At 41.1% G+C, this 27,607-nt stretch overlaps 1 protein-coding gene and 1 pseudogene across 1 annotated transcript; one reads left to right on the plus strand and one right to left on the minus strand.

The window, feature by feature from the left end:
• Nucleotides 1-1,955: 1,955 nt before the first annotated feature.
• LOC139407992 (calumenin-like) lies at nucleotides 1,956-5,070 on the plus strand (annotated as a pseudogene).
• A 4,404-nt stretch (nucleotides 5,071-9,474) lies between these two features.
• On the minus strand, nucleotides 9,475-19,386 carry LOC139406871 (sarcoplasmic reticulum histidine-rich calcium-binding protein-like). Its single transcript, XM_071149993.1, has 6 exons — nucleotides 18,359-19,386; nucleotides 12,808-12,941; nucleotides 12,504-12,572; nucleotides 11,896-11,947; nucleotides 11,700-11,736; nucleotides 9,475-9,897 (listed from the first exon to the last, which is right to left on the minus strand). The coding sequence occupies exons 1-6, from the start codon at nucleotides 18,834-18,836 to the stop codon at nucleotides 9,864-9,866; spliced, it is 804 nt and encodes a 267-aa protein (XP_071006094.1). The 5' UTR covers nucleotides 18,837-19,386; the 3' UTR covers nucleotides 9,475-9,863.
• Nucleotides 19,387-27,607: the final 8,221 nt, after the last annotated feature.

The raw sequence follows: 27,607 nt of genomic DNA on the forward strand, positions 1-27,607 counted from the left end.
CTTCAATTGTATGTGCTAGGAAGGAATAAGTCAAGAAACGGAAAAGGGGGGATTTTACAGAAAAAAAAAGATCTGCTGTGGTTTTTAGATTGTTCTGCTCAAAAGGCATCCCAGTCTGCCCTCAAGTGTTAGGTTTCCAGAACAACGTAAGCATACATTATTTAATCAAACAACCCTCTCTGAAATGAAATGTTTCCCCCAAAGCTGAATGCAGACTAACTTCCTTTCTATTAAATATCACGTTAGTCTGTCTTTCCGATATTATTATGGACTTCATTTTCGGACTTTACAGTGGGAAAGGCTACAGTGGTGGGGTTTTCCATCCTCTCTGTTTTCATATGAATGGGCTAGATGGATGGTAATTGCATTGGGTTTGACCAAACAGTGATGCCTGTCATTCATTGCCATATGTTTATAAACCTCGGTGTCCCTTTACATTGCTGATGAAAACTTTGTTAAAAATCTTGAAATATTGATAGTGATATTTCAAGATTTTTAACAAAAATCGCGCTCTGGTATGGAGGTTTCCACCGTGCGCGTTCGCGTGTCAACGTGGCGTTTCAAAACCAATCGAAATCAGTCTTCGCTCCATTAATCCCATTTCCACGTTTTTATTGGTTACGTTTCTTGTCAACGTGTCTGGCAATGGTCGACTGAGCAAGCGTGGCACCGCCTCCTTTATTGTAGAATTTAAAGAGGCATGTAGATCTTTACAAACCCAGAAAAAAACGTGAAGGAGACGTTTTGCTAAAAATTGGTACGTTTTTGTATTATTATTATTATTCATGCATATGCTCCAGTAAACGAATTGAGGGATTTCGGTTGTATGAAATAAAAACGTGTACAGTTCGTTATTGGAGTATTTTTGTTTATTTAACTAGGCAAGTCAGTTAAGAACAAATTCTTATTTGCAATGACAGCCTAGTGAGTTAACAGTGGGTTATTTCCACATTTTCAAAAAAACTCTTAAATATCTCTTCCAAATTAAGATTCAATGAAGTCTGCAGAATGGTTGGGGTGTCAGCTAATACATTGACTTTGAAAAATATATATTTTGTCTATTATACTACAGTAAGGGAAGTGGATTTACACCCAGTAACAGAATTGCGGTAACATCATTTCATCATGGGTCCTTGATCTGTACTACACAGAAATGCATAATTTTGGATATGAATGTCATTCTCTTCATGGTGATGTATCCTAAATATTCATACCAAGGTATAAATATGCAATATCCTCCTTAAAATATTTGGCTATTATTCTACTATTATTTTAATGAGCTCTGTCCCAAATAAGACTGAATTTGGGTGTAACATGTGTTTAGTTCCCCAGAAAGAAAAACAAAAAATGTTGCTTAAAAAGAAAGGGGGATCTAACAAAGCCTCACTGACAACAAACAAAACAGGTGGGGTTTTAGGAGGGGTTCTAAAAGACACTCATGGGGGTGTCCACTGAAAACTGCAAAGCAACAAAAACGGGGACCTAAAAGACACCCACCATGAGTACCCACTAAATTTCCCAAGTAAGAGGCTGTAAGGTGTGCGTGTTGGTAGCAGGGAAGTCAGGTGCAGGAGAACGAACTTGGTATAAACGGAGTCATTTAAGAATAACTCACAAACAAACTCCAAAAACCAAAATATACAAAAATAATCAAATGGGTACAACACCCGTCGCGCACCGACACATTCTAGCACTAACATACAATCTCCAACAAGGACATGAGGAGAAACAGAGGGTTAAATTACACAATATGTAAATGTAATTGATGGGATTGGAACCAGGTGTGAAGGAAGACAAGACAAAACCAATGGAAAAATGGATCAGTGATGGTTAGAAGATCGGTGACGTCTAACAACTAAAGGTGTTGACACTGCACATCTCAACTGAAGCACTGGGCCAGCCGCTCTCAAATATCACTTGGGCCAGCACAGGTGAAACACCTTCTAACTAACGAGATGGACAAGCCAGCAAAGATGTAACACATACTGACTAACAAGGTGACACCAATCGGTGCGCCCTACGTGCTAATGTGCTAAGTCCAAACTCAAAACATGAATGGCAAAAACTAAACCTGTAACAAATGTATATACAGTATGCCTTCATTTCTCAAAAATATACTCTTAGCATTAATTTGACACCCAATTGGATATGCTCCTATGAACTTCATGTTGGTGCTCATGGGTCCTATTACATAGAAATGACCTTATACAGAAACCAAGCCTAAACCCTAAAGAGCAAGCAATGCAGATCTTGAAGCACAGTTACTAGAAAAAACTCCCTAGAAAGGAAGGAACCTAGGAAGAAACCTAGAGAAGAACTAGGCTCTGAAAGGTGGCTAGTTCGCTTCGGTTGGTAGTATGCTTAGTTGGCTTGTTCTGTCCCTTTGGCAGGAAGATCGTAGATCGCATCGACACAGACAAGAGTGGTTTCGTGAGCCATGGGGAACTGCACCAGTGGATCAAACACAGGCAGAGGAGGCACATTGAGGAGAATATGCTGAAGCACCGGAAGGAGTACGACCAGAACAAGGATGGGAAGATCGGCTGGGAGGAATACAAGAACACCACCTACGGCTACTACCTGGTTACGACAAGGGAGGGTAGCCTAACTTTGAGGCAAATGAGCGAGGGGGTTGTGATTTTAAAAAGGTAGTCCCAATTTACCAGGGGTGTACAGTCAGTGTATAATTAGTAGGCTATATGGGTGCTAAAGATTGTTGGAATGATGGGCAGGCTTGGGCACAACCAAGATACTATTTATGTAGGGTCTAATTTTATATACTTACCAGTGATATGAGGAGAGATTGATCATGAGTTACAAACACAATCCAAGAATGAGATGGGAATGAGAGTAGAGAACTCAACATGACAGTATAGTAGTGTCTATACAGCTATGTGATAGTGGTGTCATCTTAGGTTCGTGTTGTTAATACAAAGGCAGGGGAAGGGGTTACCACAATATCCATGTCTTTTATCCTTGATACAAAGAAACAAACTGAGGTGGAAAACAGAACATGTTAACACATTGTTCCCTTTGGAGTTCTGTAGTAGAGAGAGTAGATCTGTAGTAGAGAGGGTAAATTAGAGACACATCACTGATAAACTCTGATTCAAAAGGTTTAAGTAGGCTAGACTTTGACTGCAGTACACAACCTAAGAGTATTTACACGGACAGTATAGTTCTGGGCCAGTATGAATAAAGCGTCACAGAGTAGGAGTGATCAGTTTAGCCTATTAGATCATAATAAGTAACATTACATGGACAGGGGGGGGGGCCTGATCTTAGATCAGCACTCCTACTCTGAGACGCTTGATACATACAGACCCTGATCTTTGCTTTACAAAGCCATGTCTTGACTGAGAATGTCCTCCGCTCCCTTGCAGATGACAAGGCGAGCTACAAGGCCATGCTGACTAGAGACGAAAGGCGCTTTAGGACAGCTGACCGCGACGGGGACGGCATCGCCACCAAGGTCTAGTTCACCGCCTTCCTTCACCCTGAGGAGTACGACCACATGAAGACCGTTGTCATATACAGGTCAGTCAGAGGACTGGGTTCAGTCAATAGTCACAGGATCAATCAAATTCTGAGGAACATCCAGGTGGTGCACTTTTTTTCTCCAGCCCACTTCTAAACAACTATATTTTTTCTGTTTCGCTTCAGGAAACAGTAGAAGACATTGACAAGAACGGTGATAGAAAGATCACCCTTGACGAATACATTGGCTCGTCTCTCCTTCAACCGACTACCCTCTTCCAAACAGATAACATGCAATATGTCATCAACCAAACATAATATCTGGTTCTTTATACATTTTATGAGAACAAAAAATATTTCATTTATTTTATTACAAATGTATGAGTGATATTCTTGGGTCCACAACCAACTGTATATGTCAAATGAAAAGTGCTAGTATGCATACACAAACAGAAGATAACCCAGAGATGCACAGTAGGCATGATTTTGAAAGTGATTTTTCTCCCCAGCGAATGGACCAGTGGTGACCCCCCCCCCCCAGACATTTCACAATTTTGTTGTACACCTGAACTAGCTCATAACCCCTGGAATAGACTTTAGAATTACAACACCTACTGTATAAGCTGTATCCTGTTCTCTCCACCACAGGGGGACATGTTCACACCTGAGAATGGAGAGAGTGAACCAACCAGACTGGGTGCTGATGGAGAAAAAACACTTCACAGAGTTTAGAGACAATAGTCTGCTGCTACTGGATCACCTTAACAACATCCTCTCCTTATACATTACTATAACATCATTATAACATCACTTTTTAAGTCAGTACACTTAAGGTATCCTACCCCTCAGACCAGCTATGTCAATACTTACACACACACACACACACACACACACACACACACACACACACACACACACACACACACACACACACACACCTCTTTCTGTGGACATACTAAGTTAACAGGTTTGTGTCTGTGTTGCCAGGATGGTTTGTAACAGCTCTCTATGTGTGTGTTGTGTTGTCAGGATGGTTTCCTGGATAACCATGAGGTAGCTCAGTGGATCCTGCCAGGAGAGATTGACCATACTGACAATGAGGCTAAGCACCTCATCCACGAGACAGACACAGACAAGGTACGCATCTCCCCAGTCTTACTGCCTGAACTCTCACCCTTACCCCAAACCAAAAGCCCTGTACACTCTTGTACACTCTTATAAGAGTGTAACAGGTATGTATGTATAAGTGTTTCTTAATCCACTTCCACACACAATCTTATCCCCTCCAAAGCACCTCTAGCCAGGTGTCCTCTTCACCCATCCCCCATCCCTGTACCCCTCTAAAACTCACACCTTCGCCATCTGTGTACCTGTTTTTACCTTCACCCTACATCTAACCACCCTCATCACTGCAACTATTGTGCAGTGCATACCCCCACCCGTTCACGCCCCTTCCTCTCTGACCTTCTCACACCTTCCCCCAACCTCACACCTCGACTTCCCATACAAAAACCAAATAACACCCTGTAACACCCTGTCTATGTGCAGAGGGTCTCTGGTTCAAGCCCAGGTAGGGGCGAGTGGACGGACTAAAGTTATACTGTTACACACCTTTGGCAGCGATTACAGCATCGAGTCTTCTTGAGCTTCTCCCATTCTTCTCTCCAGATCCTTTCAAGCTCTGTCAGGTTGAATGGGGAGCGTCGCTGCACATCCGTTTTCAGGTCTCTCCAGAGATGTTCGATCTGGTTTAAGTCCGGGCTCTGGCTGGGCCACTCAAGGACATTCAGAGACTTGTCCCGAAGCCACTCCTGCGTTGTCTTGGCTGTGTGCTTAGGAGTGCTCTGGAGAAGGTTTTCATCAAGGATCTCTCTGTAGTCCTCGATCCGGACTAGTCTCCCAGTCCCTGCCGCTGAAAAACATCCCCACAGCATGATTCTGCCACCACCATGCTTCACAGTAGGGATGGTGCCAGGTTTCCTCCAGACGTGACGCTTGGCATTCAGGCCAAAGAGTTCCGTCTTGGTTTCATCAGACCAGAGAATCTTGTTTGTCATGGACTGAGAGTCTTCAGCTGCCTTTTGGCAAACTCCAAGCAGGCTGTCATGTGCCTTTTACTGAGGAGTGGCTTCCGTCTGGCCACCCTACCATAAAGGCCTGATTGGTGAAGTGATGCAGATATGGTTGTCCTTTTGGAAGGTTCTCCCATCTCCACAGAGGAACTCTGGAGCTCTATCAGAGTGACCATTGTGTTCTTACCAAGGCCCCTACTCCCACGATTGCTCAGTTTGGCCTGGGGAGTGATGGAGGCCACTGTGTTCTTGAGAACCTTCAATTTTGCAGAAATATTTTAGTACCCTTCCCCAGATCTGTGCCTCGACACAATCCTGTCTCGGAGCTCTCCGGACAATTCCTTCGACCTCGTGGCTTGGTTTTTGCTCTGACGTGCATGGTCTACTGTGGGACCTCTTATAGACAAGTGTTTGCCTTTTCAAATCATGCCCAATCAATTTCATTTACCACAGGTAGACTCCAATCATGTTGTAGAAACATTTCAGGGATGATCAATGGAAACAGGATGCACCTGATCTCAATTCGAGTCTTGTATCAAAGGGTCTGAATACTTATGTATACATTTGCAAAAATGTCTACACCTGTTTTTTCTTTGTCATTATGGGTTATTGTGTGTAGATTGATGATGGAAAAAAACATTTAATACATTTTATTATAAGGTTGTAACGTAAAAAAATTGGAAAAAGTCAAGGGGCCTGAATACTTTCCAAAGGCACTGTACATGTAATGTTAGGGTTATGTGGTTGTCTCAACTAGCTATCTTCAGATGAACGAACTTACTGTAAGTTACTCTGCATAAGAGCATCTGCTAAATGACTAAAATGCCAAATACAGATCTCATATTACTGTATTAAATCGTTTTTACATAACAAAAATTGTTTGTCACATGATTAGACATGTATCATTTGTACAGTTCTTTATGAAAAATGTAGTTATTTGTTACATTTGACTGTATAAAATCTAGCAGTACTACTTATTTCTCTGAGAATGAGGCGGATAATAGAATTTAGAAAAAGAAACATGATTATTTGCCTCTGAAATGAAACCATCAAGTTATGTCATGGCATGATTAGATATTGAAAAAACACACCAAATCTCTTTAATAATTTCAGAAAATCTATAGAGTTTTTTTAATGAATCTCTTTATATTTAGAGTTGGCAAACTAACAACTTCCTCAATGGTCAATTAGTCCTGCATAAATTATATTATGTGATATTAGTGCCCAAAAAGATTGGAATCTCTATATTGAAAAAAAATCAGAAAATTCTGGAACCCTATTTTGAATTGTAGGCCTATTGTCAAACCAAACATGTATGACAATCACTGGTTAAGGTTGCACATCAAAATATCATGCATTCCTGCTTGGGCATGCTAATTAGCTAAAGTTAGTATGGAGCCCTGTGTATGCTCTCACCCGAATATATAATATGTGAATTATAAGATCTGTGTAAACGCACGGCACCATTGCTCTACGATATCTCGGGGTTGCCACAATATACATTCCGCAGAGGCACTGGTTCAGCTCTGTGTGCAATTAGGATAATTTAGTGTACTATGCGCAGGGTTGGGCAGTTTCCTGAAAAATGGAATCCATTACAGTTACATAAAAAATAAAGTAATCTGCAACGTAATCCTTTTGATTACTCAAAATGAGTACAGTAATCAGATTACTTTAGAATTACTTTAATCTATAACACACCGGCATATTTTTTTAACGTTTTTAAAAACATGTAACTAATTATTATGTTTAGTAACATTACTATTTTCAATTTGGGGACTTGTATATTCTATGTGTGAGAGCATACATAGGGCTCCATATTCACTTTTTCCTAACATTTTCAATTGGTGGTACAAGCCTATGATTTGGTCATGCCACAATTGTATTGTGGGGTCAGAAAATAGAAAGAAATTGTAGTCTAATGGTCATATCAAAACCCATTCAATGTGTTTAATTCTAAGTGTACTTAGACTACTAAAATGGTATGATTTCATGAAAACAATGTTAAACTAATAAACATGTCCAAGCAGGAATGATGATACTTAAATGGTTTCACAATAAGCCTATCAAATTATAGATATAGAGATGAATTTGCATACATTTTTTTGGACACTAATATCACATAAGATAATTCATTTGGGACTAATTCAGCACCTGAGGAAGTTGTTAGTTCGCCAACTCTAAATATAGTCTAATTATTGCTAATAGTTTGCGTTGTAATTGATAGGCCTATTTAACATTACATTTAATGTAGCCCATGCACTCACCGTGAATGGCTGACTTGAGTACCCTTTGCTCAATATAAGCTGATAAATAAAATGATGACCAACAGAAAGCTTGGTACCCTCTTCTTTTCAACATTTTAACAGCATGTGTTCAAAACAGTGTTTGAAATGTTGCGCAATCAGAAAGCATTTTCTCTCCCACTACTCAGAGATAGAGTGAAAAAACACTGTAAATAGGCTGCAAACTAAGCATCAAGCAGCAACTCTACGGAGTCCATACGACTGATTGACCAGTGGGCCAGGTGTAAATGGTATGGCAGCCTTACCTACTCATTCATTCATTCATTCATTCAGTCATTCATTCAGTCATTCATTCATTCATTCAGTCATTCATTCAGTCATTCATTCATTCAATTGGAATACAAAATAAGCCATCACCAGAACAGTATATTCTTTCTGAGTATAGAGCATGTGAGAAGTCTTTAGGGTGCGTGACATGACAGCAATGCTGACAAAATAAAATGTTCCTATTGATGTTAGATGAAGTAATCCAAAATATAATCAGATGTTTTTAATACATTAACTGTAATCCCAATGACATTTTTTTTTTAAGTAATCCGGGCTGATTAGTTACTTCATTTTTGTAATCGGATTACATAATCCCCATTACATGTAATCCGTTACTACACAACCTTGCCTATGTGAATACTACTTGACTTAAAAATATTGATTTGCCCAAAAACTATATTAGAGGTATGTTCAAATGTTATGCAGTAATAGTATTTGACCCCAATTATGTTGACCTGTTAAGACCAAAGACATGTACTGAACAGAAATATAAACTCAACATGCAACAATTTCAGTTAACAGTTCATATGAGGAAATCAGTCTATTGAAAAAAATCTATGGATTTAACATGACCGGGAATACAGATATGCATATGTTGGTCACAGATACCTATAAAAAATGGGCCTCACAATGGGCCTCAGGATTTTGTCACAGTATTTTTGTGCATTCAAATTGCCATTGATAAAATGCAATTGTGTTCATTGTCTGTAGTTTATGCCTGCCCATACACAAATTCTCTAAAACTATGTTGGAGGTGGCTTATGGTAGGGAAATGAACAGTAAATTCTCTGGCAACAGCTCTGGTGGACATTCCGGCAGTCGGCATGCCAATTGCATGCTCCCTCAAAACTTGAGACTTCTGTGGCATTGTGTTGTGTGACAAAGCTGCACATTTTAAAGTGGCCTTTTATTGTCCCGAGCACAAGATGCACCTGTGTAATGATCATGCTGTTTAATCAGCTTCTTGGTATGCCACACCTGTCAGCTGGATGGATTATTTTGGGAAAGGAGAAATTCTCACTAACATGGATGTAAACAAAGTTGTGTGCAAAATTTGAGAGAGATGTATAATTTCTGGGACAATTTATTTTAGCTCATTAAACATGGGACCAACATGTTGCGTTTATATTTTGTTCAGTATATACTGTACATTCTACTCAATGGCAGTCAACAATTTACACTCTATGCTTATATTCCCCATTACAAAATATGATTCTTCTAATTGAAGCTGAAATGATAATATTCAATGTTTGTGCACATCTGCCAACATATTCTGTTCTATTATAGCCTAATTCTAGATGGTATTTTCCATTTGATATGACAGTGCACATAAAAACAGTACAGCACAAATGTTTAAAACTTCCCCTTTAGTTTATTTCATACAACCCCACTGTTTTTAAGAAACACAGATATGACTTTAAAATACGAATGCATGTTCCTGAGAAGAGTACCATAAACCTGTCATCTAAAAATAATACACAAATAGCTCAATTAAAGTTATTCTCATTCTCATATTCTCACAACTTCTATAGGCTATCCATTATATCCAATATGTGTATCCAATCTATCCAGTATCTCTATATCCAGTTTGCATGTTTGTGGTGTTCTCAGTCAACAACAAGAAAGACAGAAAAATTATTTATAACTTATTAAAAGTGAGAATAATGACAGTGAATCTCTAAGAGATAATACAATCCCTTGGTTGCAGTATCTTCCTTGGCCACATGGTGGCGACAGGAGCTTATTTGTCAGCTTCAAAGACATCGGCTACAGTCCTAACGGATAAAGGGAGACAAGTGGTTGGTTTATTGATTTTACTGCGCATCAGTCTTCACATTTCTACTCACACGGGTAGGCCTATTGAAATAATCACAGGGTGAGGTGCATTTGGGTGTGATAGCTTGCCATTTGGATTTGCTAACTATATATTTTTTCTCACCAATCTACACACAATACCCCATAATGGCAAAGTGAAAACATGTTTTTAGAAATTTTTGCAAATGTATTGAAAAGGAAATACAGAAATATCTGATTTACATAAGTATTCACACAGTCAATATTTTGTCAAGCACCTTAGGTAGCGATAACAGCTTTCTTGGGTACGTCTGTATCAGCTTTTTTTGGGGATTGGGGATTTTCTACCATTCTGCCATGTTGCTGTTGGAACGTGAATCTTCACCCCAGTCTAGGGTAGTTTGCAATCTGAAGCAGGTTCTCATCAAGGATTTGCCTCCATTTGGCTCAATTCATTGTTTCTCTTTATTCGTACCAGTCTCTCAGTCCCTGCTGCTGAAAAGCATCTCCATAGCATGGTGCTGCCATTACCATGCTTTACGGTAGGCATGGTGATAGACAGGTGATGAGCTGTGCCTGGTTTTCTCCAGACATAGTGCTTTGCATTCAGGCCAAAGTGTTACATTTTTGTCTCATCAGACCACAGAATATTTTGCCTTATGATCCCAGTCTTTCACATTCCTTTTTGCAAACTCCAAGCATGCTGTCATGTGCCTATTTCTCAGGAGATGCTTCCACCTGGCCACTCTCCCATAAAGCCCAGATTGGTGTAGTGCTGTAGAGAGTCTTGTCCTTCTGGCAGGTTCTCCCTTCTCATCCAAGGAACTCTGTAGTTCTGTCAGAATGGTCATTGGGTTCTTGGTCACCTCCCTGACCAAGGTCGTTCTTGCCCAGTTTGGTCAGACGGCCACCTCTAAGCAGTTCCATTTTTTTCAATTTCCATATGATAGAGACCACTGGGCTCTTGGAAACTTTCAACACTCTAGAAATAGTTTTTTTTTTTACCCTTCCCTAGATATATGCCTCATCACAATTATATCCAAGAGATCTAATGACAGTTCCTTAGACTTCATGGTAATACAATTGCAAATATGTGTTTGTTTTCAGTTTCTCATTATGTTTTCAGTTTCTCATTATGGGGGTATGTTGTGTAGATGGGTGAGAAGAACAACCCATTCAATCCATTTTGACTTCAGGCTCTAACACAACTAAATGTGGAATAAGTCAAGGGGTATGAATACTTTCAAAAGACACTGTAGCTAGCTACTTCCCTCGCCGTAACAATAACTGTGAGAAAGCAGTGCTCAACAGGATACAGCTGCCCAGTGGGAAGCACCTCAGGTCGGCAGGCACCTCGGTACAACACCGGTGTGCACTGGTTATTTGCACTGGCTTGTCCTGGTGCTTTCCGAAGGCAGTAATGTTAGCTAATTGGCATGTCACTGTGAAATAAACATAACTATTTTTAACTAATGGCTGGTATTTAATGTCTGTTTTTATATGTGTGTGGCCGAAGACGTCTTTCCACATTGTGTGGATAATCGTTTCTCCGTCCATTCGGTACGAGCCGCACTGTTAGAAGCAGCCTCAATGGCAGTGGGCGCGGCATGTAGTGAGTGACTCGATGCTAATGGCAGATTCAGGTGGGGCGCTCCTTGTAGTAACTGCATTCCGCAGATAGACATTATTTGTCATTTTGAGAATAAACGTAATTCTGTGTCAAACGGAATGTTGAGAGCTCACACTGAGGCATTCAAAAGGTGTTTATGTAACTGTGTCTTACTTATAGATTGATCCAGTCAGCTCGTCCAGAAAACCACCTTGGGGATTAAAAACATACAGTGAAGCTGATGTTTCTGCTGCCCGGCGTTCAACCTCAAACATTTATCTAATAGCAGCTAATGACATGTCAACTGTTTTTTTTGCAAGCAGTTCATACAATGATTCTTTATCAAAACAGTCCCACACCCCTGTCTTACCTGGTTGGCAAAGTGTGCTGCAAATGGGACACACGTAGCAGAAGTTGCACATCTAAAGAAGGAAGCAGGAAAAGGGTAAGGCATTAGAGAAGGATAACAAATGAATGACTATATAACGTCATAGGACATAACTGGAGGGAGGAGCTTCTCTGATCTGACTTTGTCATTGCATCATAACCAGCCCTCTTGATGTAAAAAAAATAAAAACTTCCGAGGAGCATGCAAATGCAAAATTAGTCTTCTCACAACCGCTGTATGGAGCGTGCGAAGCGAAGAGAGCTCCCAGAGATTTGAGAGACTATGTTTTGACTAGCTCTGTTGTAACCTTTCCTAGGACCTGAAGACTTGTGTTAACTTCCCAAGCTAATTATAATGCAAAGTCTTGTGGTGCACAGATGACCTGGGTTCAAAATCCAGTCCGTTGGAACCAACATTATTTTTGGTTCCAGGTAGAACCATTTTGGATTCCATGTAGAACCCTCTCGAAAAAAGAGTTCTCCCTGGAATCAAAAAAGTGTTCTCCTACATGGACAGCTTAATAACCTTTTTGGAACCCTTCTTTCTGAGGGTGTAGGTTATTAGTGGTTGAATGGGAAGGTAATTCTTACCTGACAGGTGTCACAGTGCGCAGACTTATCTCCCTCTGCACATGGGCACTTGTTGCAGGTGTCACAGTGCTGTGTGTGTGTGTGTGTGTGTGTGTGTGTGTGAGAGAGTGTGAGTGTGAGTGTGAGTGTGAGTGTGAGTGTGAGTGTGAGTGTGAGTGTGAGTGTGAGTGTGAGAGAGAGAGAGAGAGAGAGAGAGAGAGAGAGAATTTTTAACAAGGATGGGGAAAACATATTGACAGGGTGCAAATTGTTTTACCAATAAATGTAATCAAACTGGTGTTTCTATCTAGATAGTGAGACCTACCTCACAGTATTCACAGTATGAACAGAGGGATCCTTTGTGATACAGTTGATCGTCCTCTTCCTCATCGTCATCATCATCGTCGTCATCAGCTGCAGCCGGTTCATCATCATCATCGTCATCATTACCGTCAGCCTCTGTAAAATAACTTGTTCATTCCCATCCTAACACGTACAGTGGGGAGAACAAGTATTTGATACACTGCCGATTTTGCAGGTTTTCCTACTTACAAAGCATGTAGACGTCTGTAATTTTTATCATAGGTACACTTCAACTGTGAGAGACGGAATCTAAAACAAAAATCCAGAAAATAACATTGTATGATTTTTAAGTAATTAATTTGCATTTTATTGCATGACATAAGGATTTGATCACCTACCAACCAGTAAGAATTCCGGCTCTCACAGACCTGTTAGTTTTTCTTTAAGAAGCCCTCCTGTTCTCCACTCATTACCTGTATTAACTGCACCTGTTTGAACTCGTTACCTGTATAAAAGACACCTGTCCACACACTCAATCAAACAAACTCTAACCTCTCCACAATGTCCAAGACCAGAGAGCTGTGTAAGGACATCAGGGCTAAAATTGTAGACCTGCACAAGGCTGGGATGGGCTACGGGGCAATAGGCAAGCAGCTTGGTGAGAAGGCAACAACTGTTGGCGCAATTATTAGAAAATGAAAGAAGTTCAAGATGACGGTCAATCACCCTCGGTCTGGGGCTCCATGCAAGATCTCACCTCGTGGGGCATCAATGATCATGAGGAAGGTGAGGGGTCAGCCCAGAACAACACGGCAGGACCTGGTCAATGACCTGAAGAGAGCTGGGACCACAGTCTCAAAGAAAACCATTAGTAACACACTACGCCGTCATGGATTAAAATCCTGTAGCGCACTCAAGCCAGCGCATGTCCAGGCCCGTCTGAAGTTTGCCAATGACCATCTGGATGATCCAGAGGAGGAATGGGAGAAGGTCATGTGGTATGATGATACAAATATAGAGCTTTTTGGTCTAAACTCCACTCGCCGTGTTTAGAGGAAGAAGAATGATGAGTACAACCCCAAGAACACCATCTTAACCGTGAAGCATGGAGGTGGAAACATGGGGATGCTTTTCTGCAAAGGGGCCAGGACGACTGCACCGTATTGAGGGGAGGGTGGATGGGTCCATGTATCGCGAGATCTTGGCCAACAACCTCCTTCCCTCAGGAAGAGCATTGAAGATGGGTCATGGCTGGGTCTTCCAGCATGACAACGACCCGAAACACACAGCCAGGGCAACTAAGGAGTGGCTCCGTAAGAAGCATCTCAAGGTCCTGGAGTGGCCTAGCCAGTCTCCAGACCTGAACCCAATAGAACATCTTTGGAGGGAGCTGAAAGTCCGTATTGCCCAGCGACAGCCCTGAAACCTGAAGGATCTGGAGAAGGTCTGTATGGAGGAGTGGGACAAAATCCCTGCTGCAGTGTGTGCAAACCTGGTCAAGAACTACATGAAACGTATGATCTCTGTAATTGCAAACAAAGGTTTCTGGACCAAATATTAAGTTCTGCATTTCTGATGTATCAAATACTTATGTCATGCAATAAAATGCAAATTAATTACTTAAAAATCATAAAAAATCATAATCTCTCACAGTTGAAGTGTACCAATGATTTAAAAAAAAATACAGACCTCTACATGCTTTGTAAGTAGGAAAACCTACAAAATCGGCAGTGTATAGAATACTTGTTCTCCCCACTGTATGTGTGTATCTGTACATTTTCTGTGATGGTGTTCATTAATGTATTTTTGTTTTGTAGCAAGGTAATGGTGTAACAGAATGGCAGGGTAGAGTTCATTCATACTATACAAAAACTCATTTCCTACATACAGTCCTGCATGCATACACTAGTTCTACACGCTCATATTCTGTAGACACACACAAATTCTAACCACATACACAAACCAGTACAATGTACATACTACCTCACAGAACATGCTTTGTACACACAAATACACATAGGTAGATTATAATCACAAATGCCCATAAAGAAAGTCTAGTCATTTTAAATATGCACTGCTCAAAAAAATAAAGGGACCACTAAAATAACACATCCTAGATCTGAATGAATGAAATATTCTTATTAAATACTTTTTTCTTTACATAGTTGAATGTGCTGACAACAAAATCACACAAAAATGATCAATGGAAATCAAATTTATCAACCCATGGAGGTCTGGATTTGGAGTCACACTCAAAATTAAAGTGGAAAACCACACTACAGGCTGATCCAACTTTGATGTAATGTTCTTAAAACAAGTCAAAATGAGGCTCAGTAGTGTGTGTGGCCTCCACGTGCCTGTATGACCTCCCTACAACGCCTGGGCATGCTCCTGATGAGGTGGCGGATGGTCTCCTGAGGGATCTCCTCCCAGACCTAGACTAAAGCATTCGCCAACTCCTGGACAGTGGAGCGAGACATGATGTCCCAGATGTGCTCAATTGGATTCAGGTCTGGGGAACGGGCGGGTCAGTCCATAGCATCAATGCCTTCCTCTTGCTGACACTGCTGACACACTCCAGCCACATGAGGTCTAGCATTGTCTTGCATTAAGAGGAACCCAGGGCCAACCGCACCAGCATATGGACTCACAAGGGGTCTGAGGATCTCATCTCAGGCTACCTCTGGCGAGCACATGGAGGGCTGTGCGGCCCCCAAATAAATGCCACCCCACACCATGACTGACCCACCGCCAAACCGGCCATGCTGGAGGATGTTGCATGCAGCAGAATGTTCTCCACGGCGTCTCCAGACTCTGTCACATGTGCTCAGTGTGAACCTGCTTTCATCTGTGAAGAGCACAGGGCGCCAGTGGCGAATTTGCCAATCTTGGTGTTCTCTGGCAAATGCCAAACGTCCTGCACGGTGTTGGGCTGTAAGCACAACCCCCACCTGTGGACGTTGGGCCCTCATACCACCCTCATGGAGTCTGTTTCTGACCGTTTGAGCAGACACATGCACATTTGTGGCCTGCTGGAGGTAATTTTGCAGGGCTCTGGCAGTGCTCCTCCTGCTCCTCCTTGCACAAAGGCGGAGGTAGCGGTCCTGCTGCTGGGTTGTTGCCCTCCTACGGCCTCCTCCACGTCTCCTGATGTACTGGCCTGTCTCCTGGTAGTGCCTCCATGATCTGGACACTACGCTGACAGACACAGCAAACCTTCTTGCCACAGCTCGCATTGATGTGCCATCCTGGATGAGCTGCACTACCTGAGCCACTTGTGTGGGTTGTAGACTCCGTCTCATGCTACCACTAGAGTGAAAGCACCGCCAGCATTCAAAAGTGACCAAAACATCAGCCAGGAAGCATAGGAACTAAGAAGTGGTCTGTGGTCACCACCTGCAGAACCACTCCTTTATTGGGGGTGTCTTGCTAATTGCCTATAATTTCCACCTGTTGTCTATTCCATTTGCACAACAGCATGTGAAATCTACTGTCAATCAGTGTTGCTTCCTAAGTGGACAGTTTGATTTCACAGAAGTGTGATTGACTTTGAGTTACATTGTGTCGTTTAAGTGTTCCCTTTATTTTTTTGAGCAGTGTACATAGGTTCACACTCAGTATGACTATACAATAAACCATTCCACAGTAAGATGAACATTTGAACTTTTCCTGTTCATTTGACTCAAACAGACTTAGTACTGAAACAATCTCCCACCTTTTTTATACCACACAGGTTTACTCCATGCATGTAGTCAGTCACCAAACCCATGACTCCAGGCAACAACAGAAGTACATCCATGCAACACTTCATGATCAATTTGTTTATTCTATGATTGAAAGTAGGGTTAGAGAGACATGATCAGAGGTGATATTTTGTCACAGTTTTCACAGAAAGGGGTTGTTTCACAGTCAACAAAAAATACATTTAAAAAATCCACATAAAAATAAGAGCAGAGTCAAACACTTCTATTCATGCAACACCTGGAGTAACTGTCATGTCTTGTCAATTAGCTACCTATATTTCTCTCTTTTTACAAATACTATTTTTTTCTCCAAAATGTGAAAAACCTCAACATCTACGTTGAGTACCAGGCTAGAGGTAGCCCACACAAACATTGCTTGGTGTAAAATCTCTGATATCTGACATGTAATCTAACTAAAGTGGTATCATACGCAATTATACAAATGAATGTATTATAAGAATAATTCATATTCCAATTATCCTCTCTAAAGTGACAAATGACGAATGGCCGTATAAATATTTCAAATTAGTTTAAGAAAATAACGGACGTTTCTGTTCTCAGTATGTGAATGATTATCTTTGTACAAACGTAATAGTCTGAGAACCGCTTGAGTGAGTTTGAGTGAGAATTACAAAATATGAATGGATACGTTCACAGATGTGTTATTAATATGCATTCACAGATGTGATATTAATATGCATTCACAGATGTGTTATTAATATGCATTCACAGATGTGTTATTAATATGCATTCACAGATGTGTTATTAATATGCATTCACAGATGTGTTATTAATATGCATTCACAGATGTGTTATTAATATGCATTCAAAGATGACGTAAAAACATAGACCAGGGTTGCATATACAGTACATTCATTTCATTGGAACTATTCAACATAGTGACAAAGAAGGAAGCTCTACAGAGAAAGAGAGATTGAGAGATGTGGAGAAAGAGAGAAACTCTATTGACACCCCTGTTACTATTACCACACCTTACTACTCTTATCTAGTAAATTAATGAATTTTTTAGCCCTCATGTGCCACCCAACACCCCTCACCCCTTCCACCTCCTCCTCCTGTCTGTCTGTCTGTCTGTCTATCTCTATCAAGCCTCCTCTTTCTACACCACTGTCTCTCTTTCTTTCTCTGTAGGTTAACATGGAGGAGACACAAATACATGTCAATCCAATCCATAACCGTGAGAAAGGAAGGACGGAGTGAAAAAGAAGAAACCATTTTTTCAAACAAAACACAAATCAAAAGATCTGACTTATATTATGATCCGATGACTGATTCTATCAAGTCTCTGTGTTACTTAAAAAAACAACTAAAAAAAACATCTCCTTTTACTCATCATTACAATGCTTCTGTAGTCCCCAGGTTCATATCTAGTGTACTGTACGAAGGATGACACACAGTTGGGACTCCAGGCGGGCCAGTTCAATTTCCCCAGAGTGTTCATAACTCTATTTAAGCAGGGAAGAGAACACAGAGAGAGTCAGACAGACACAGCAAAGGTAATGGACAGCTGTAAAGGGGTGAAGGAGGGACTTCTGTACTAGTCTCTTTTCCTATATCTACTCTGATTGGACAGCTGAACTGAGTGACAGGCTGAGCTGAGAACTAACTGGCAAGGAGAGGTTCTGCAGGGCATGGAGAGGTAAGGAGAGGGGAGTGGCCAAGGTGTGGCTAAGCCCCTCCCCTCTCCCGTTCTCTTCTGATATAGTTTCAGACAGGCAGAGCGGGGTGGGGTTAGGGTCACACAGAGATGATGGCGAGGGAAGGTGGGTAAAGAATGCAGCATAATTTAAGTGAAAAGACGTAACTTACCTGTGTGGTCATCGTCGTCATCATCATCATCATTGTCGTCATCATCATCGTCATCATCGTCGTCATCATCATCGTCGTCATCATCGTTGTCTTCATCATCGTCGTCGTCATCATCGTCGTCGTCATCATCGTTGTCGTCATCGTCATCATCATCGTCGTCATCATCGTCGTCGTCGTCATCGTCGTCGTCATCATCGTTGTCGTCATCATCATCGTCGTCGTCATCATCATCGTCGTTATCATCGTCATCATCATCATTGTCATCATCCTCTTTACTGTCCCCATCATCATCATCATCATCGTCGTCGTCGTCATCTCCCCCTACATCCGCTGCATGCTCCCCCTCGTCATCAGCTACTACATCCTGTTGGGGAGCCAGCGGCAGGTCTTGAGCCTTGACGCCAGGGGCAAGAGGTGTCTGGAAGGTGCAGAGCAGGGCTAGGAACAGTCCCAAGAGCCACGTCTTAAAGGAGGCCATGATTAATCTCAGAACAAAGGGTTGAGAGGGACGATAGATAAACGAGGAGAGTGAGGGATGATACCAGATAAACGAGGGATCACTCCCTTTGCAGTGCAATGGTTTAGCACGTGCACACTGACACCCCCAGAGTTTGTTGCCTTTCTGTCCCACACACACACAATACACCCACACACCCACACACACACCCTAAGGAGAGCGATGGGGAACGGGCACCAGTTATAAAGAAGTGCACACAATAGGCCTATGTAATGCCCAGTTGAACGGGGATATTCCAAATAGAAATCCAGACACTTATTCTCAACTCCTCACAACACAACGATAAACCAAATCCCTCCAGGAAAAGGTAGGTGTCCTTCTCCTTTGGAAAAAAAAAGTAACCCTCTTGTCCTCCTGAAATAGTGCTTGTTTAGTACCCCTTTAAAGTTTAAGCATGCAGTAAAATGGCACAGTTTGAAGAGACACCGTTGCAGACCTGACACAGGCGGCACTAATGTGGGACGGGCAGGAGAAGAGAGAGACCAGCCCGGGGGGTAAGATGAGAAGGAATGGGGCAATTAGACTGAGTGACAGGGGCAAATGCTCCACCGTTGACCATGCTTGCACCGTCTAAAATGGAATGAACAGGGAAGAGAGGCAGATAGTGAGAGGAAGGGAGAGAGAGGGGCAGATATTGCTTGCTTTTTTGCTGTCATCAAATGTTCAAGTTTAACTTTAGAGAGGACGGTGGGAGAAGGAGGCTCAGGCCAGGATGACCATATATCGTGAAAGAAGGGAGGTGTAAGGAGGAAGAGTTGAAATAGCAAAGGAGAGAGTGAGAGGGGTGATATCAGAACTATATCATTGGAACGAGTGAGGGGGAGAGAGAAAAGAGAGCGTTGGTGAGACAAGCAGGTGTTGAGAGAAGACATATCAGCTATCAATTTTATTTATGTCAGTTAAGAACAAATTCTTATTTTTAATGATGGCCTAGGAACAGTGGGTTAACTGCCTTGTTCAGGGGCAGAACAACAGATTTGTACCTTGTCAGCTGAGAGGTTTGAACTTGCAACCTTTCAGTTACTAGCTCTAACCACTAGGCTACCCTGCCACCCCAATCGGGAACTATTTGCCAATGTCAATGCCAATTAGCTTTGTACCAAATGTTCTACACAGTTTTTACCCACCATTTTTATATGCCCACCAACCCACCACTCTCACAATTCCAGCACTATAGGAACAAGCAATGAGCCAGCCCTTGGTTACACACACACATTACCAAGCATTGCAGGCACAATGATCAACAATGAATGGCCTGGTTTTCACACTCAACCCATATAGCCTTTTCACTACCTTCCTTCTGAGTACACCCCCTCCCCGGTACCCCTCCTGAACATGTAGCCCCCAAAATAACCACTCTATTTAAAATCCTGCACTCCCAGAGTCAGTGTAATGTGACCCTCCCTGGCACTGGGAGTTGACTGACACTGCAGATACCACCATCTCTCTCTCTATACCACCCCTCTTTTTCACTCTTTCTCTCTCTCTCTCTATACCACCCCTCTTTTTCACTCTCTCTTTCTCTATCCCCCTCCTTTCATAATCCTCTCTTCCACAACTCCAGCTGCTCCCCATGAGAGGAGCCTCTGCAAACTATATCTGCAAAGCCTCCAAAATGAAGCCAAACCCAAGCAATCAGAGCCAAATTTAACCAAAGCTTCTGCACTTGTTGCGCCTCCCTTTATTTCATATTTTGTTCAACACTCTGTTATATTCCGATTGGAAAATACAAGGTGTAAACTTTCTGCAATGATTAGTGAATCTGGCCCTAAGGTCCCCACCCCATTTCTCACTGCTACCAACCCAAACTTCTACATTACTGTGTGAAACAGTTACGATTGAGACCACCAAAGGAGAGAAAGAGAGCGATATGAGATGCAGATGAACAAGAGGAGAGATATGCAACACCAAAGACTGCAATGTAGCTGAAAGTGGAGATGTATGCAGACATGCCTAAGACATATTTCTCTCTCCATTTGGGTGAGCTGCAGTATACATGACTTTCCTCAAGCTGGGTTAGAAATGCTTGACCCAAATATTTAACACTTGGCATCTTTAATAACATCTTCAATGTACAACGTTCCCTGAAAATTTGAGCTCTATCTCTGAAATTAGTGAATGTCACCTAACCTTCCTTCTTCGGGTTACCAGGTGCTCCCTGGGAAAAGGCCACAGCTGAGGGCAAATGTGGACACTAGCCCTCCGCAGCCTTCCTCCCTCAACTCAGTTAACGGCACGTCTACTCGGACAAAAGGTGCTAATAACTCCAAACTGATATTTTAAAATAGCTGGTTATTAATACCCGTTGTAGAAATCTGGTTGTTGTGGGGTGAAAAGGCAGTAAGAGTCGGTAAAACCCAGTTCTAAAGTACACATTTAGGCTTCGGTCGGTTAGAAAGATCTGACGCTACAGATGTAGGATCTTAATTCGTGCCAGTTTGCTACAGCAGGAAAATAATCCTGCAGCAACATTAAATGTGAAGTATGTGGATTATAATTAATCAGCAATTTTGTAGGGGTTGATACATTGTTTGGGAAAATCAAGTCTGAAATTTCAAAGTGGAAATAACAAACCTCAGAAACCTTTTTAAACCTCAAATATACTACAAGTTTTACGTTTCCTGAATTGCAGGAAAGTTCTCCTGCAACAGGGTGATCAAGTAACGATCCAACATATGTAAAAGAACTCCATTCATTCACCTCCAACAACATGAACCAAGCTCGTTTCCTGTAAGGATCGGCTGAAGCGGAAAACAGTGGTGGAAAAAGTACCCAATTAACATACTTGAGTAAAAGAGAAGATACCTTAATAGAAAATGACTCAAGTAAAAGTGAAAGTCACCCATTAAAATCTACTTGAGTAAAAGTCTAAAAGTATTTGGTTTGAAATATACGTAAGTATCAAAAGTAAATGTAATTGCTAAAATATACTTAAGTATGAAAAGTAAAAGTATAAATCATTTCAAATTCCTTATATTAAGCAAACCAGACAGCATCATTTTCTTGTTTATTTTAATTTACAGATAGCCAGGCACACTCCTCACTGTTAAGTGAGTCCATCAGAACAGAGGCAGTGGGCATGTTCTCTTGATAAGTGTGTGAATTTGACCATTTTCCTGTCCTGCTATGTATTACAAATGTAACGAATACTTTTGGGTGTCAGGGAAAACATATTGAGTAAAAAGTATAGAATTTTCTTTAGGAATGTAGTGAAGTAAAAGTTAACAAAAATATAAATAGTAAAGTACAGATATCCCTAAACCTACTTAAGTAGTACTTTCAAGTATTTTTACTTAACTACTTTACACCACTAGCGGAAAATCATTTCCGAGTTTCCAAATAGAGCACTAACGGTTGCAGCAGTTTTAACAGTCTGAACTTTCATGTGTTTTATCACCACATATACTGGTGAAATTCCTGTGCTTAAACTGTATACAGCAATTCACCATTGAAAAATATAAGAATTTACAGGAGGTACTTAAAAGGTTATTTAGCAAGCAAATATTCTGCTATACAAAGGAGTAAAAGGGTCCAAAGACTCAAAATAGCTGCATTTAAAGGTCCAATGCAGCCATTTTTATCTCAATATCAAATTGTACCTAAAGCGGACAATGCCTTTGGCGGCATGGAGTGGAGCGTTAAGAGACATCCCCATGCAGCCTTCCAGTTCAATCACTGGAATTTGAGACGTAATCTACGCCTCGATTAAGATGATAGAAATCCTCATGATTTAGTTATTGATTTTTCAAATTGAGAGTAATTGTTTCTATATAGCCTACACTTTCTTGTTCTGAACTTTTAATGCGAGATGGGCAGGTGTGGCTTTTTGACAATGATCACAAGAGCAGCTGCTCACCGATTTGACGGCTTGTAACAAGGCTGCATGCGATTACTACTACTGTGTCTCTGCACATCCAATGGCAATGTCGGTGATAGCTATAATTCCGGGAGGCTTTTGGCGATTTGACAGCTCCAATGCAGTTACACCTCCGACATCGCCTTAATAAAAACAATGTTGTCGGTTATCAAGGGTTAAGGCAGAACTGATTGAATCTAGCTTAGTGGAGCATTTTTTTGAGTGTAAAACCAACATACAATCTATGTTTTTGTGAATGTGTCAGGTTGAATGTGTTTGTACTTGGTCATGTCATTATGGGGGTAGAGATATTTGAATTGCACCTTTAAAAATGTTTGTACATATTACATTAAGAACAGTTTGCCCACCGATTCCATAACCCACAGGAACAAGATTTCTAGACCAACATAGGAACAACAAAGTAACAGAAGAGCAACAATAGTCCACAAACAAAATGGCAGCAGTTCAAATAATCAAAGTTAAAAACAACATTGAAAGGATGGCTGAATGAGCATCAAGTCCATCTTTGGATTGGTAAGAGGTGTGTTTGTGAGTGTCTAGATTTCACTGTTCTCCATCAGACATGGGTCAGCTAGTTGGAGAGAGAGGGGTCAGATCTGAAAGAGAAAACAGAACAGAAACTGAAACTAGTACATAAAAAACTAAGTAATACAATTGACTGGGGATCAATAAAGTTCATTTACATTTTGACAACCTTACCTCAGAGTGAGTGGGTGGAGGACATGTGGGCTTTATCAAGTTACTCTGAAAGAGAGCCTCTGTCGTCCAGGAGAGGGCACTAGAACAGTGCTACAACTGGAGGTGAGGAGAGGTGACCATGACAGATTGGCTCTGTACAGTGCTGAGCAGGCAGATACAAACAGCAGCAATCCAAATGCAGAGAGAGAAACCAGAGGAGGCATATTAGGCCTGTCATGCCAAATAATGTCCTCCCCTGCGTCAGAATGGGATTCGATAAACTATTAGCGTCCGTTGCTATATCAACGGTGTGATGACCTAATAATTTGAATTTTGGAGATCATTACAGCCTAAATAAATGACGTTCTTTTCATCATCGCTATGCAAACAAGGATGATTTTCACTACAATTTCGCTGTTTAAACAAGTTTCGCTTAGCAAATAAAATGAAAACATGAATTCAAACTACTTTTGGGTACCTTGTTAACATTACAACATGAAATCAATGTCTTAAACGTTGCTACATTTCAGAAATGGCGCAACATTTTGTAATCTGCTTGACATTAAAGTTACCTACCTTAGTCAGTTAATTTCCACTGCATTCATGTTTTTAACCTGCCCTTTCCTTATCTACACCGAAATAATACAAGTTCAGGAGTCCTCTATTATGATTAAAAATATACATATCTCGCATAGCTCATTAGTACCTCCTTGTGGTTGAATATATGGTAACTTTAGGATGTTAAATGTTTTGGAAAATGAAACTGCTTTTTATCTGAATATTTTCTTCACTGTCTGGATACAAGATTTAATATTGGCTGAGACCATACTATTTAAGGATAAAAATAATTTTTATCGTTTCACCAAATTCCAGAGGGGAAATGTCATTACCAACACATCAAATGTGCTATTTTACTTGAAGAGGAAATGACCGAAATTGTGCATATGGTATTTTATAGAATATTTCACAAAAACAAATTTGTTATTAATTTACTATTTGGAAGTTTTCTTAATCATATGTATTAATCATTGTCATGTCCAAATGTCCATATATGCCTTGATACTCAGAAACATGTATTAACCACATAAAAATCTTAAGATCATTTCTAAAAGGAATGTAAAATATTGAGAACAAGCATATAATGTTCACATATGGGAAAAATCATCAATATCAATTGTAATTTAATGCACCTTTACCTGTAAAATATGTACCTTGATGGTAATGACTTAGTGTTGTGGTAATGATAGTGTGGTGGAAATTACATTTCATATAAAACTGATATTAAAATACCATTTGGAACTCAGTAGTGAGTGTTACGTCACAGGACAGACAATTTTTACACGCTTCAGCACTTGGTGGTTCCATTCTGTAAGCTTGTCGGGCCTACCACTTCGTGGATGAGCCGTTGTTGCTCCTTGATGTTACCACTTCACAATAACAGCACTTACAGTTGACCTTGGCAGCTCTAGCAGGGCATAAATTTGACGAACTGGCTTGTTGGAAAGGTGGCATCCTATGACGGTGCCATGTTGAAAGTCACTGAGCTCTTCAGTATGGACCATTCTACTGCCAATGTTTGTCTATAGAGATTGCATGGCTATGTGCTTGATTGTATACACTTTTCAGCAATGGGTGTGGCAGAAATGGCCAAATCCACTCATTTGAAGGGGTGTACACATTCTATATAAAAAGTGAGTACAGTTGAAGTCGGAAGTATACATATTAAAAAATTATTTCACTTATAATTTACTATATCATAATTCCAGTGGGTCAGAAGTTAACATACACTAAATTGACTGTGCCTTTAAACAGCTTGGAAAATTCCAGAGAATTGGAGGTGAAACTGGCACTCATGAGGACCGCCACAGGAAAGGAAGACCCAGAGTTACCACTGCTACAGAGGATCATTTCATTAGTTACCAGCCGCAACCCAAATAAATGCTTCAGAAAATTCAAGTAACAGACACATCTCAACATCAACTCTTTAGAGGAGACTGTGTGAATCAGGCCTTCATGGTCAAATTGCTGCAAAGAAACCACTACTAAAGGACACCAATAAGAAGAGACTTGCCTGGGCCAAGAAACACGAGCAATGGACATTAGACCGGTGGAAATCTGTCCTTTGGTCTGATGAGTCCAAATTTGAGATTTTTGGTTCCAACCACGGTCTTTGTGAGATGCAGAGTAGGTGAATGGATGATCTCTGCATGTGTGGTTCCCACCGTGAAGCATGGAGGAGGTGTGATGGTGCTTTGCTGGTGACACTGTCAGTGATTTATTTAAAATTCACACCTACTCACATTTAACCAGCATGTCTACCACAGCATTCTGTGGCGATACGCCATCGATCTGGTTTGCGCTTAGTGGGACTATCATTTGTTTTTCAAAAGGACAATGACTCAACACACCTCCAGGCTGTGTAAGGGCTATTTGACCAAGGAGAGTGATGGGATGCTGCATCAGATGACCTGGCCTCCACAATCACCCAACCTCAACCCAATTGAGATGGTTTGGGATGAATTGGACCGCAGTGTAGGAAATGCAGCACACAAGTGCACAGCATATGTGGGAGCTCCTTCAAGACTGTTGGAAAAGCATTCAAGGTGAAGCTGGTTGAGAGAATGCCAAGAGTGTGCAAAGCTGTCATCAGGCAAAGGGTTGCTACTTTGAAGAATCTCAAATATAAAATATATTGTGATTTGTTTAACCCTTTTTTGGTTACTACATGATTCCACGTGTTATTTCATAGTTTTGATGTCTTCACTATTGTTCTAGACTGTAAAATATAATAAAAATAAAGAAAAACCCTTGAATGAGTAGGTGTCCAAATTTTTGACTGGTACTGTATATAAAAACAATTTCCTTTACTAGACTCTCTAATCGAGAGTGATTTCAGTTAGTGCATTCATTTTAAGATGGCTAAGTGAGAATATACTATGTTACATACACACGCAAACCACATTCCTAAAAAAACATCAATTTTGTTTATGGGGATCTATCCAAATATGTGGAGGTATGGCCTGTAGAACACTGATAAATATCCAACAAGGACGAAGGTCGTAGGAGTAGAGCAGCTCCTAATTGGCTACACTGTAGGCTGAGCCACACCGCCAGGAAGAAGAGGAAAAAGAAGATGTCTTTCATCTGCCAATCAGGAGGGGAACAGAATATTAAATTCGGGATTATCACTGTTTTTTGTGTGTGCAGTTTTTACACTTTTCTTTCAATACTAATTGTTCCTGCCAAAACCAGCACTTCAATCTAGACCATATAGACAGACTCTAGTGACCAAAATCCCATTTCAGCATGGCCAGCGCCATTAAGAACTTTCACCACTGTTAAGTAGTCAATTGGGTGAGACTTCCTATGGGTTAAGGAAGGATCACATGATTCCTTGCAGGTCATCAGAAGAGATCAGCCAATTAATTAAACTCCTGAGCATAACTTTCATTACGGCAGGTGGCAGTAACACGCAAACATTGGCTTCATACCTGTTCAAACAACACACACTAGGTGGCTGTAGGCAACCTTAGAGACAGATACAGCGAGACATCCTTCTCCCTTATTTTATCTGATCGGGTGGGGCCTACTTATTTCCCCCACCCCGCGGAGGCGGTGCCCCAGAGACGGTAGAGAAAGGAGACTTTTTTTTAGCCAGTGATATGTCGGGGCGGCCTGGTGGGGCGAGCAGAGCGGGGAGAGGACAATAAGTAGACCAAAGTCAGCAGTTCACTCTCGCGTGGTGGAACCATGAGCTCTCGTGGGAAAGCATTGTCACGTGAGTGGGAACACCTACTTACACAGACAGGAACCTTGAAAAATTAAATGGTGTATGGCTTGAGTCATTCATCTTAATTTAGCCACCATCTTTGGCACCCTTTCAGTTTGTTTGCCAACTCATAGAAGTAGAAGAAGAAAATTGACTGCTTCAAAATGAAGATGGCCTCAATGGCACTGTCTATGCTCTCACAGTCGCCATAATGGAGACGGCTACAACAACCCAATGTCTATCTAAGTATATTACTTAGACACACTGCAGTGCACAGTGTTCTCTTTCTTTTTAGAAAGCCCTCAATTTTGTCAACAATGATCTTGGGTCCCAGCTGTTTGTGGATGGCGAAGATGTAGATGAGACAGAGGGTAAACACCATGTAGTCCACAGCCAATACAGCACGGC

Source organism: Oncorhynchus clarkii, chromosome 4, assembly GCF_045791955.1.
Source record: "Oncorhynchus clarkii lewisi isolate Uvic-CL-2024 chromosome 4, UVic_Ocla_1.0, whole genome shotgun sequence".
NCBI lineage: Eukaryota > Metazoa > Chordata > Actinopteri > Salmoniformes > Salmonidae > Oncorhynchus > Oncorhynchus clarkii.

Coding starts and splice junctions, on each gene's coding strand:
- LOC139406871 (XM_071149993.1), bottom strand. CDS start 18,836: ATGGCCTCCTTTAAGACGTGGCTCTTGGGACTGTTCCTAGCCCTGCTC. Junction 12,573..12,807: donor CATACTGTGAATACTGTGAG/GTAGGTCTCACT, acceptor ACACACACACAG/CACTGTGACACCTGCAACAA. Junction 11,737..11,895: donor CAGCACACTTTGCCAACCAG/GTAAGACAGGGG, acceptor TTAATCCCCAAG/GTGGTTTTCTGGACGAGCTG.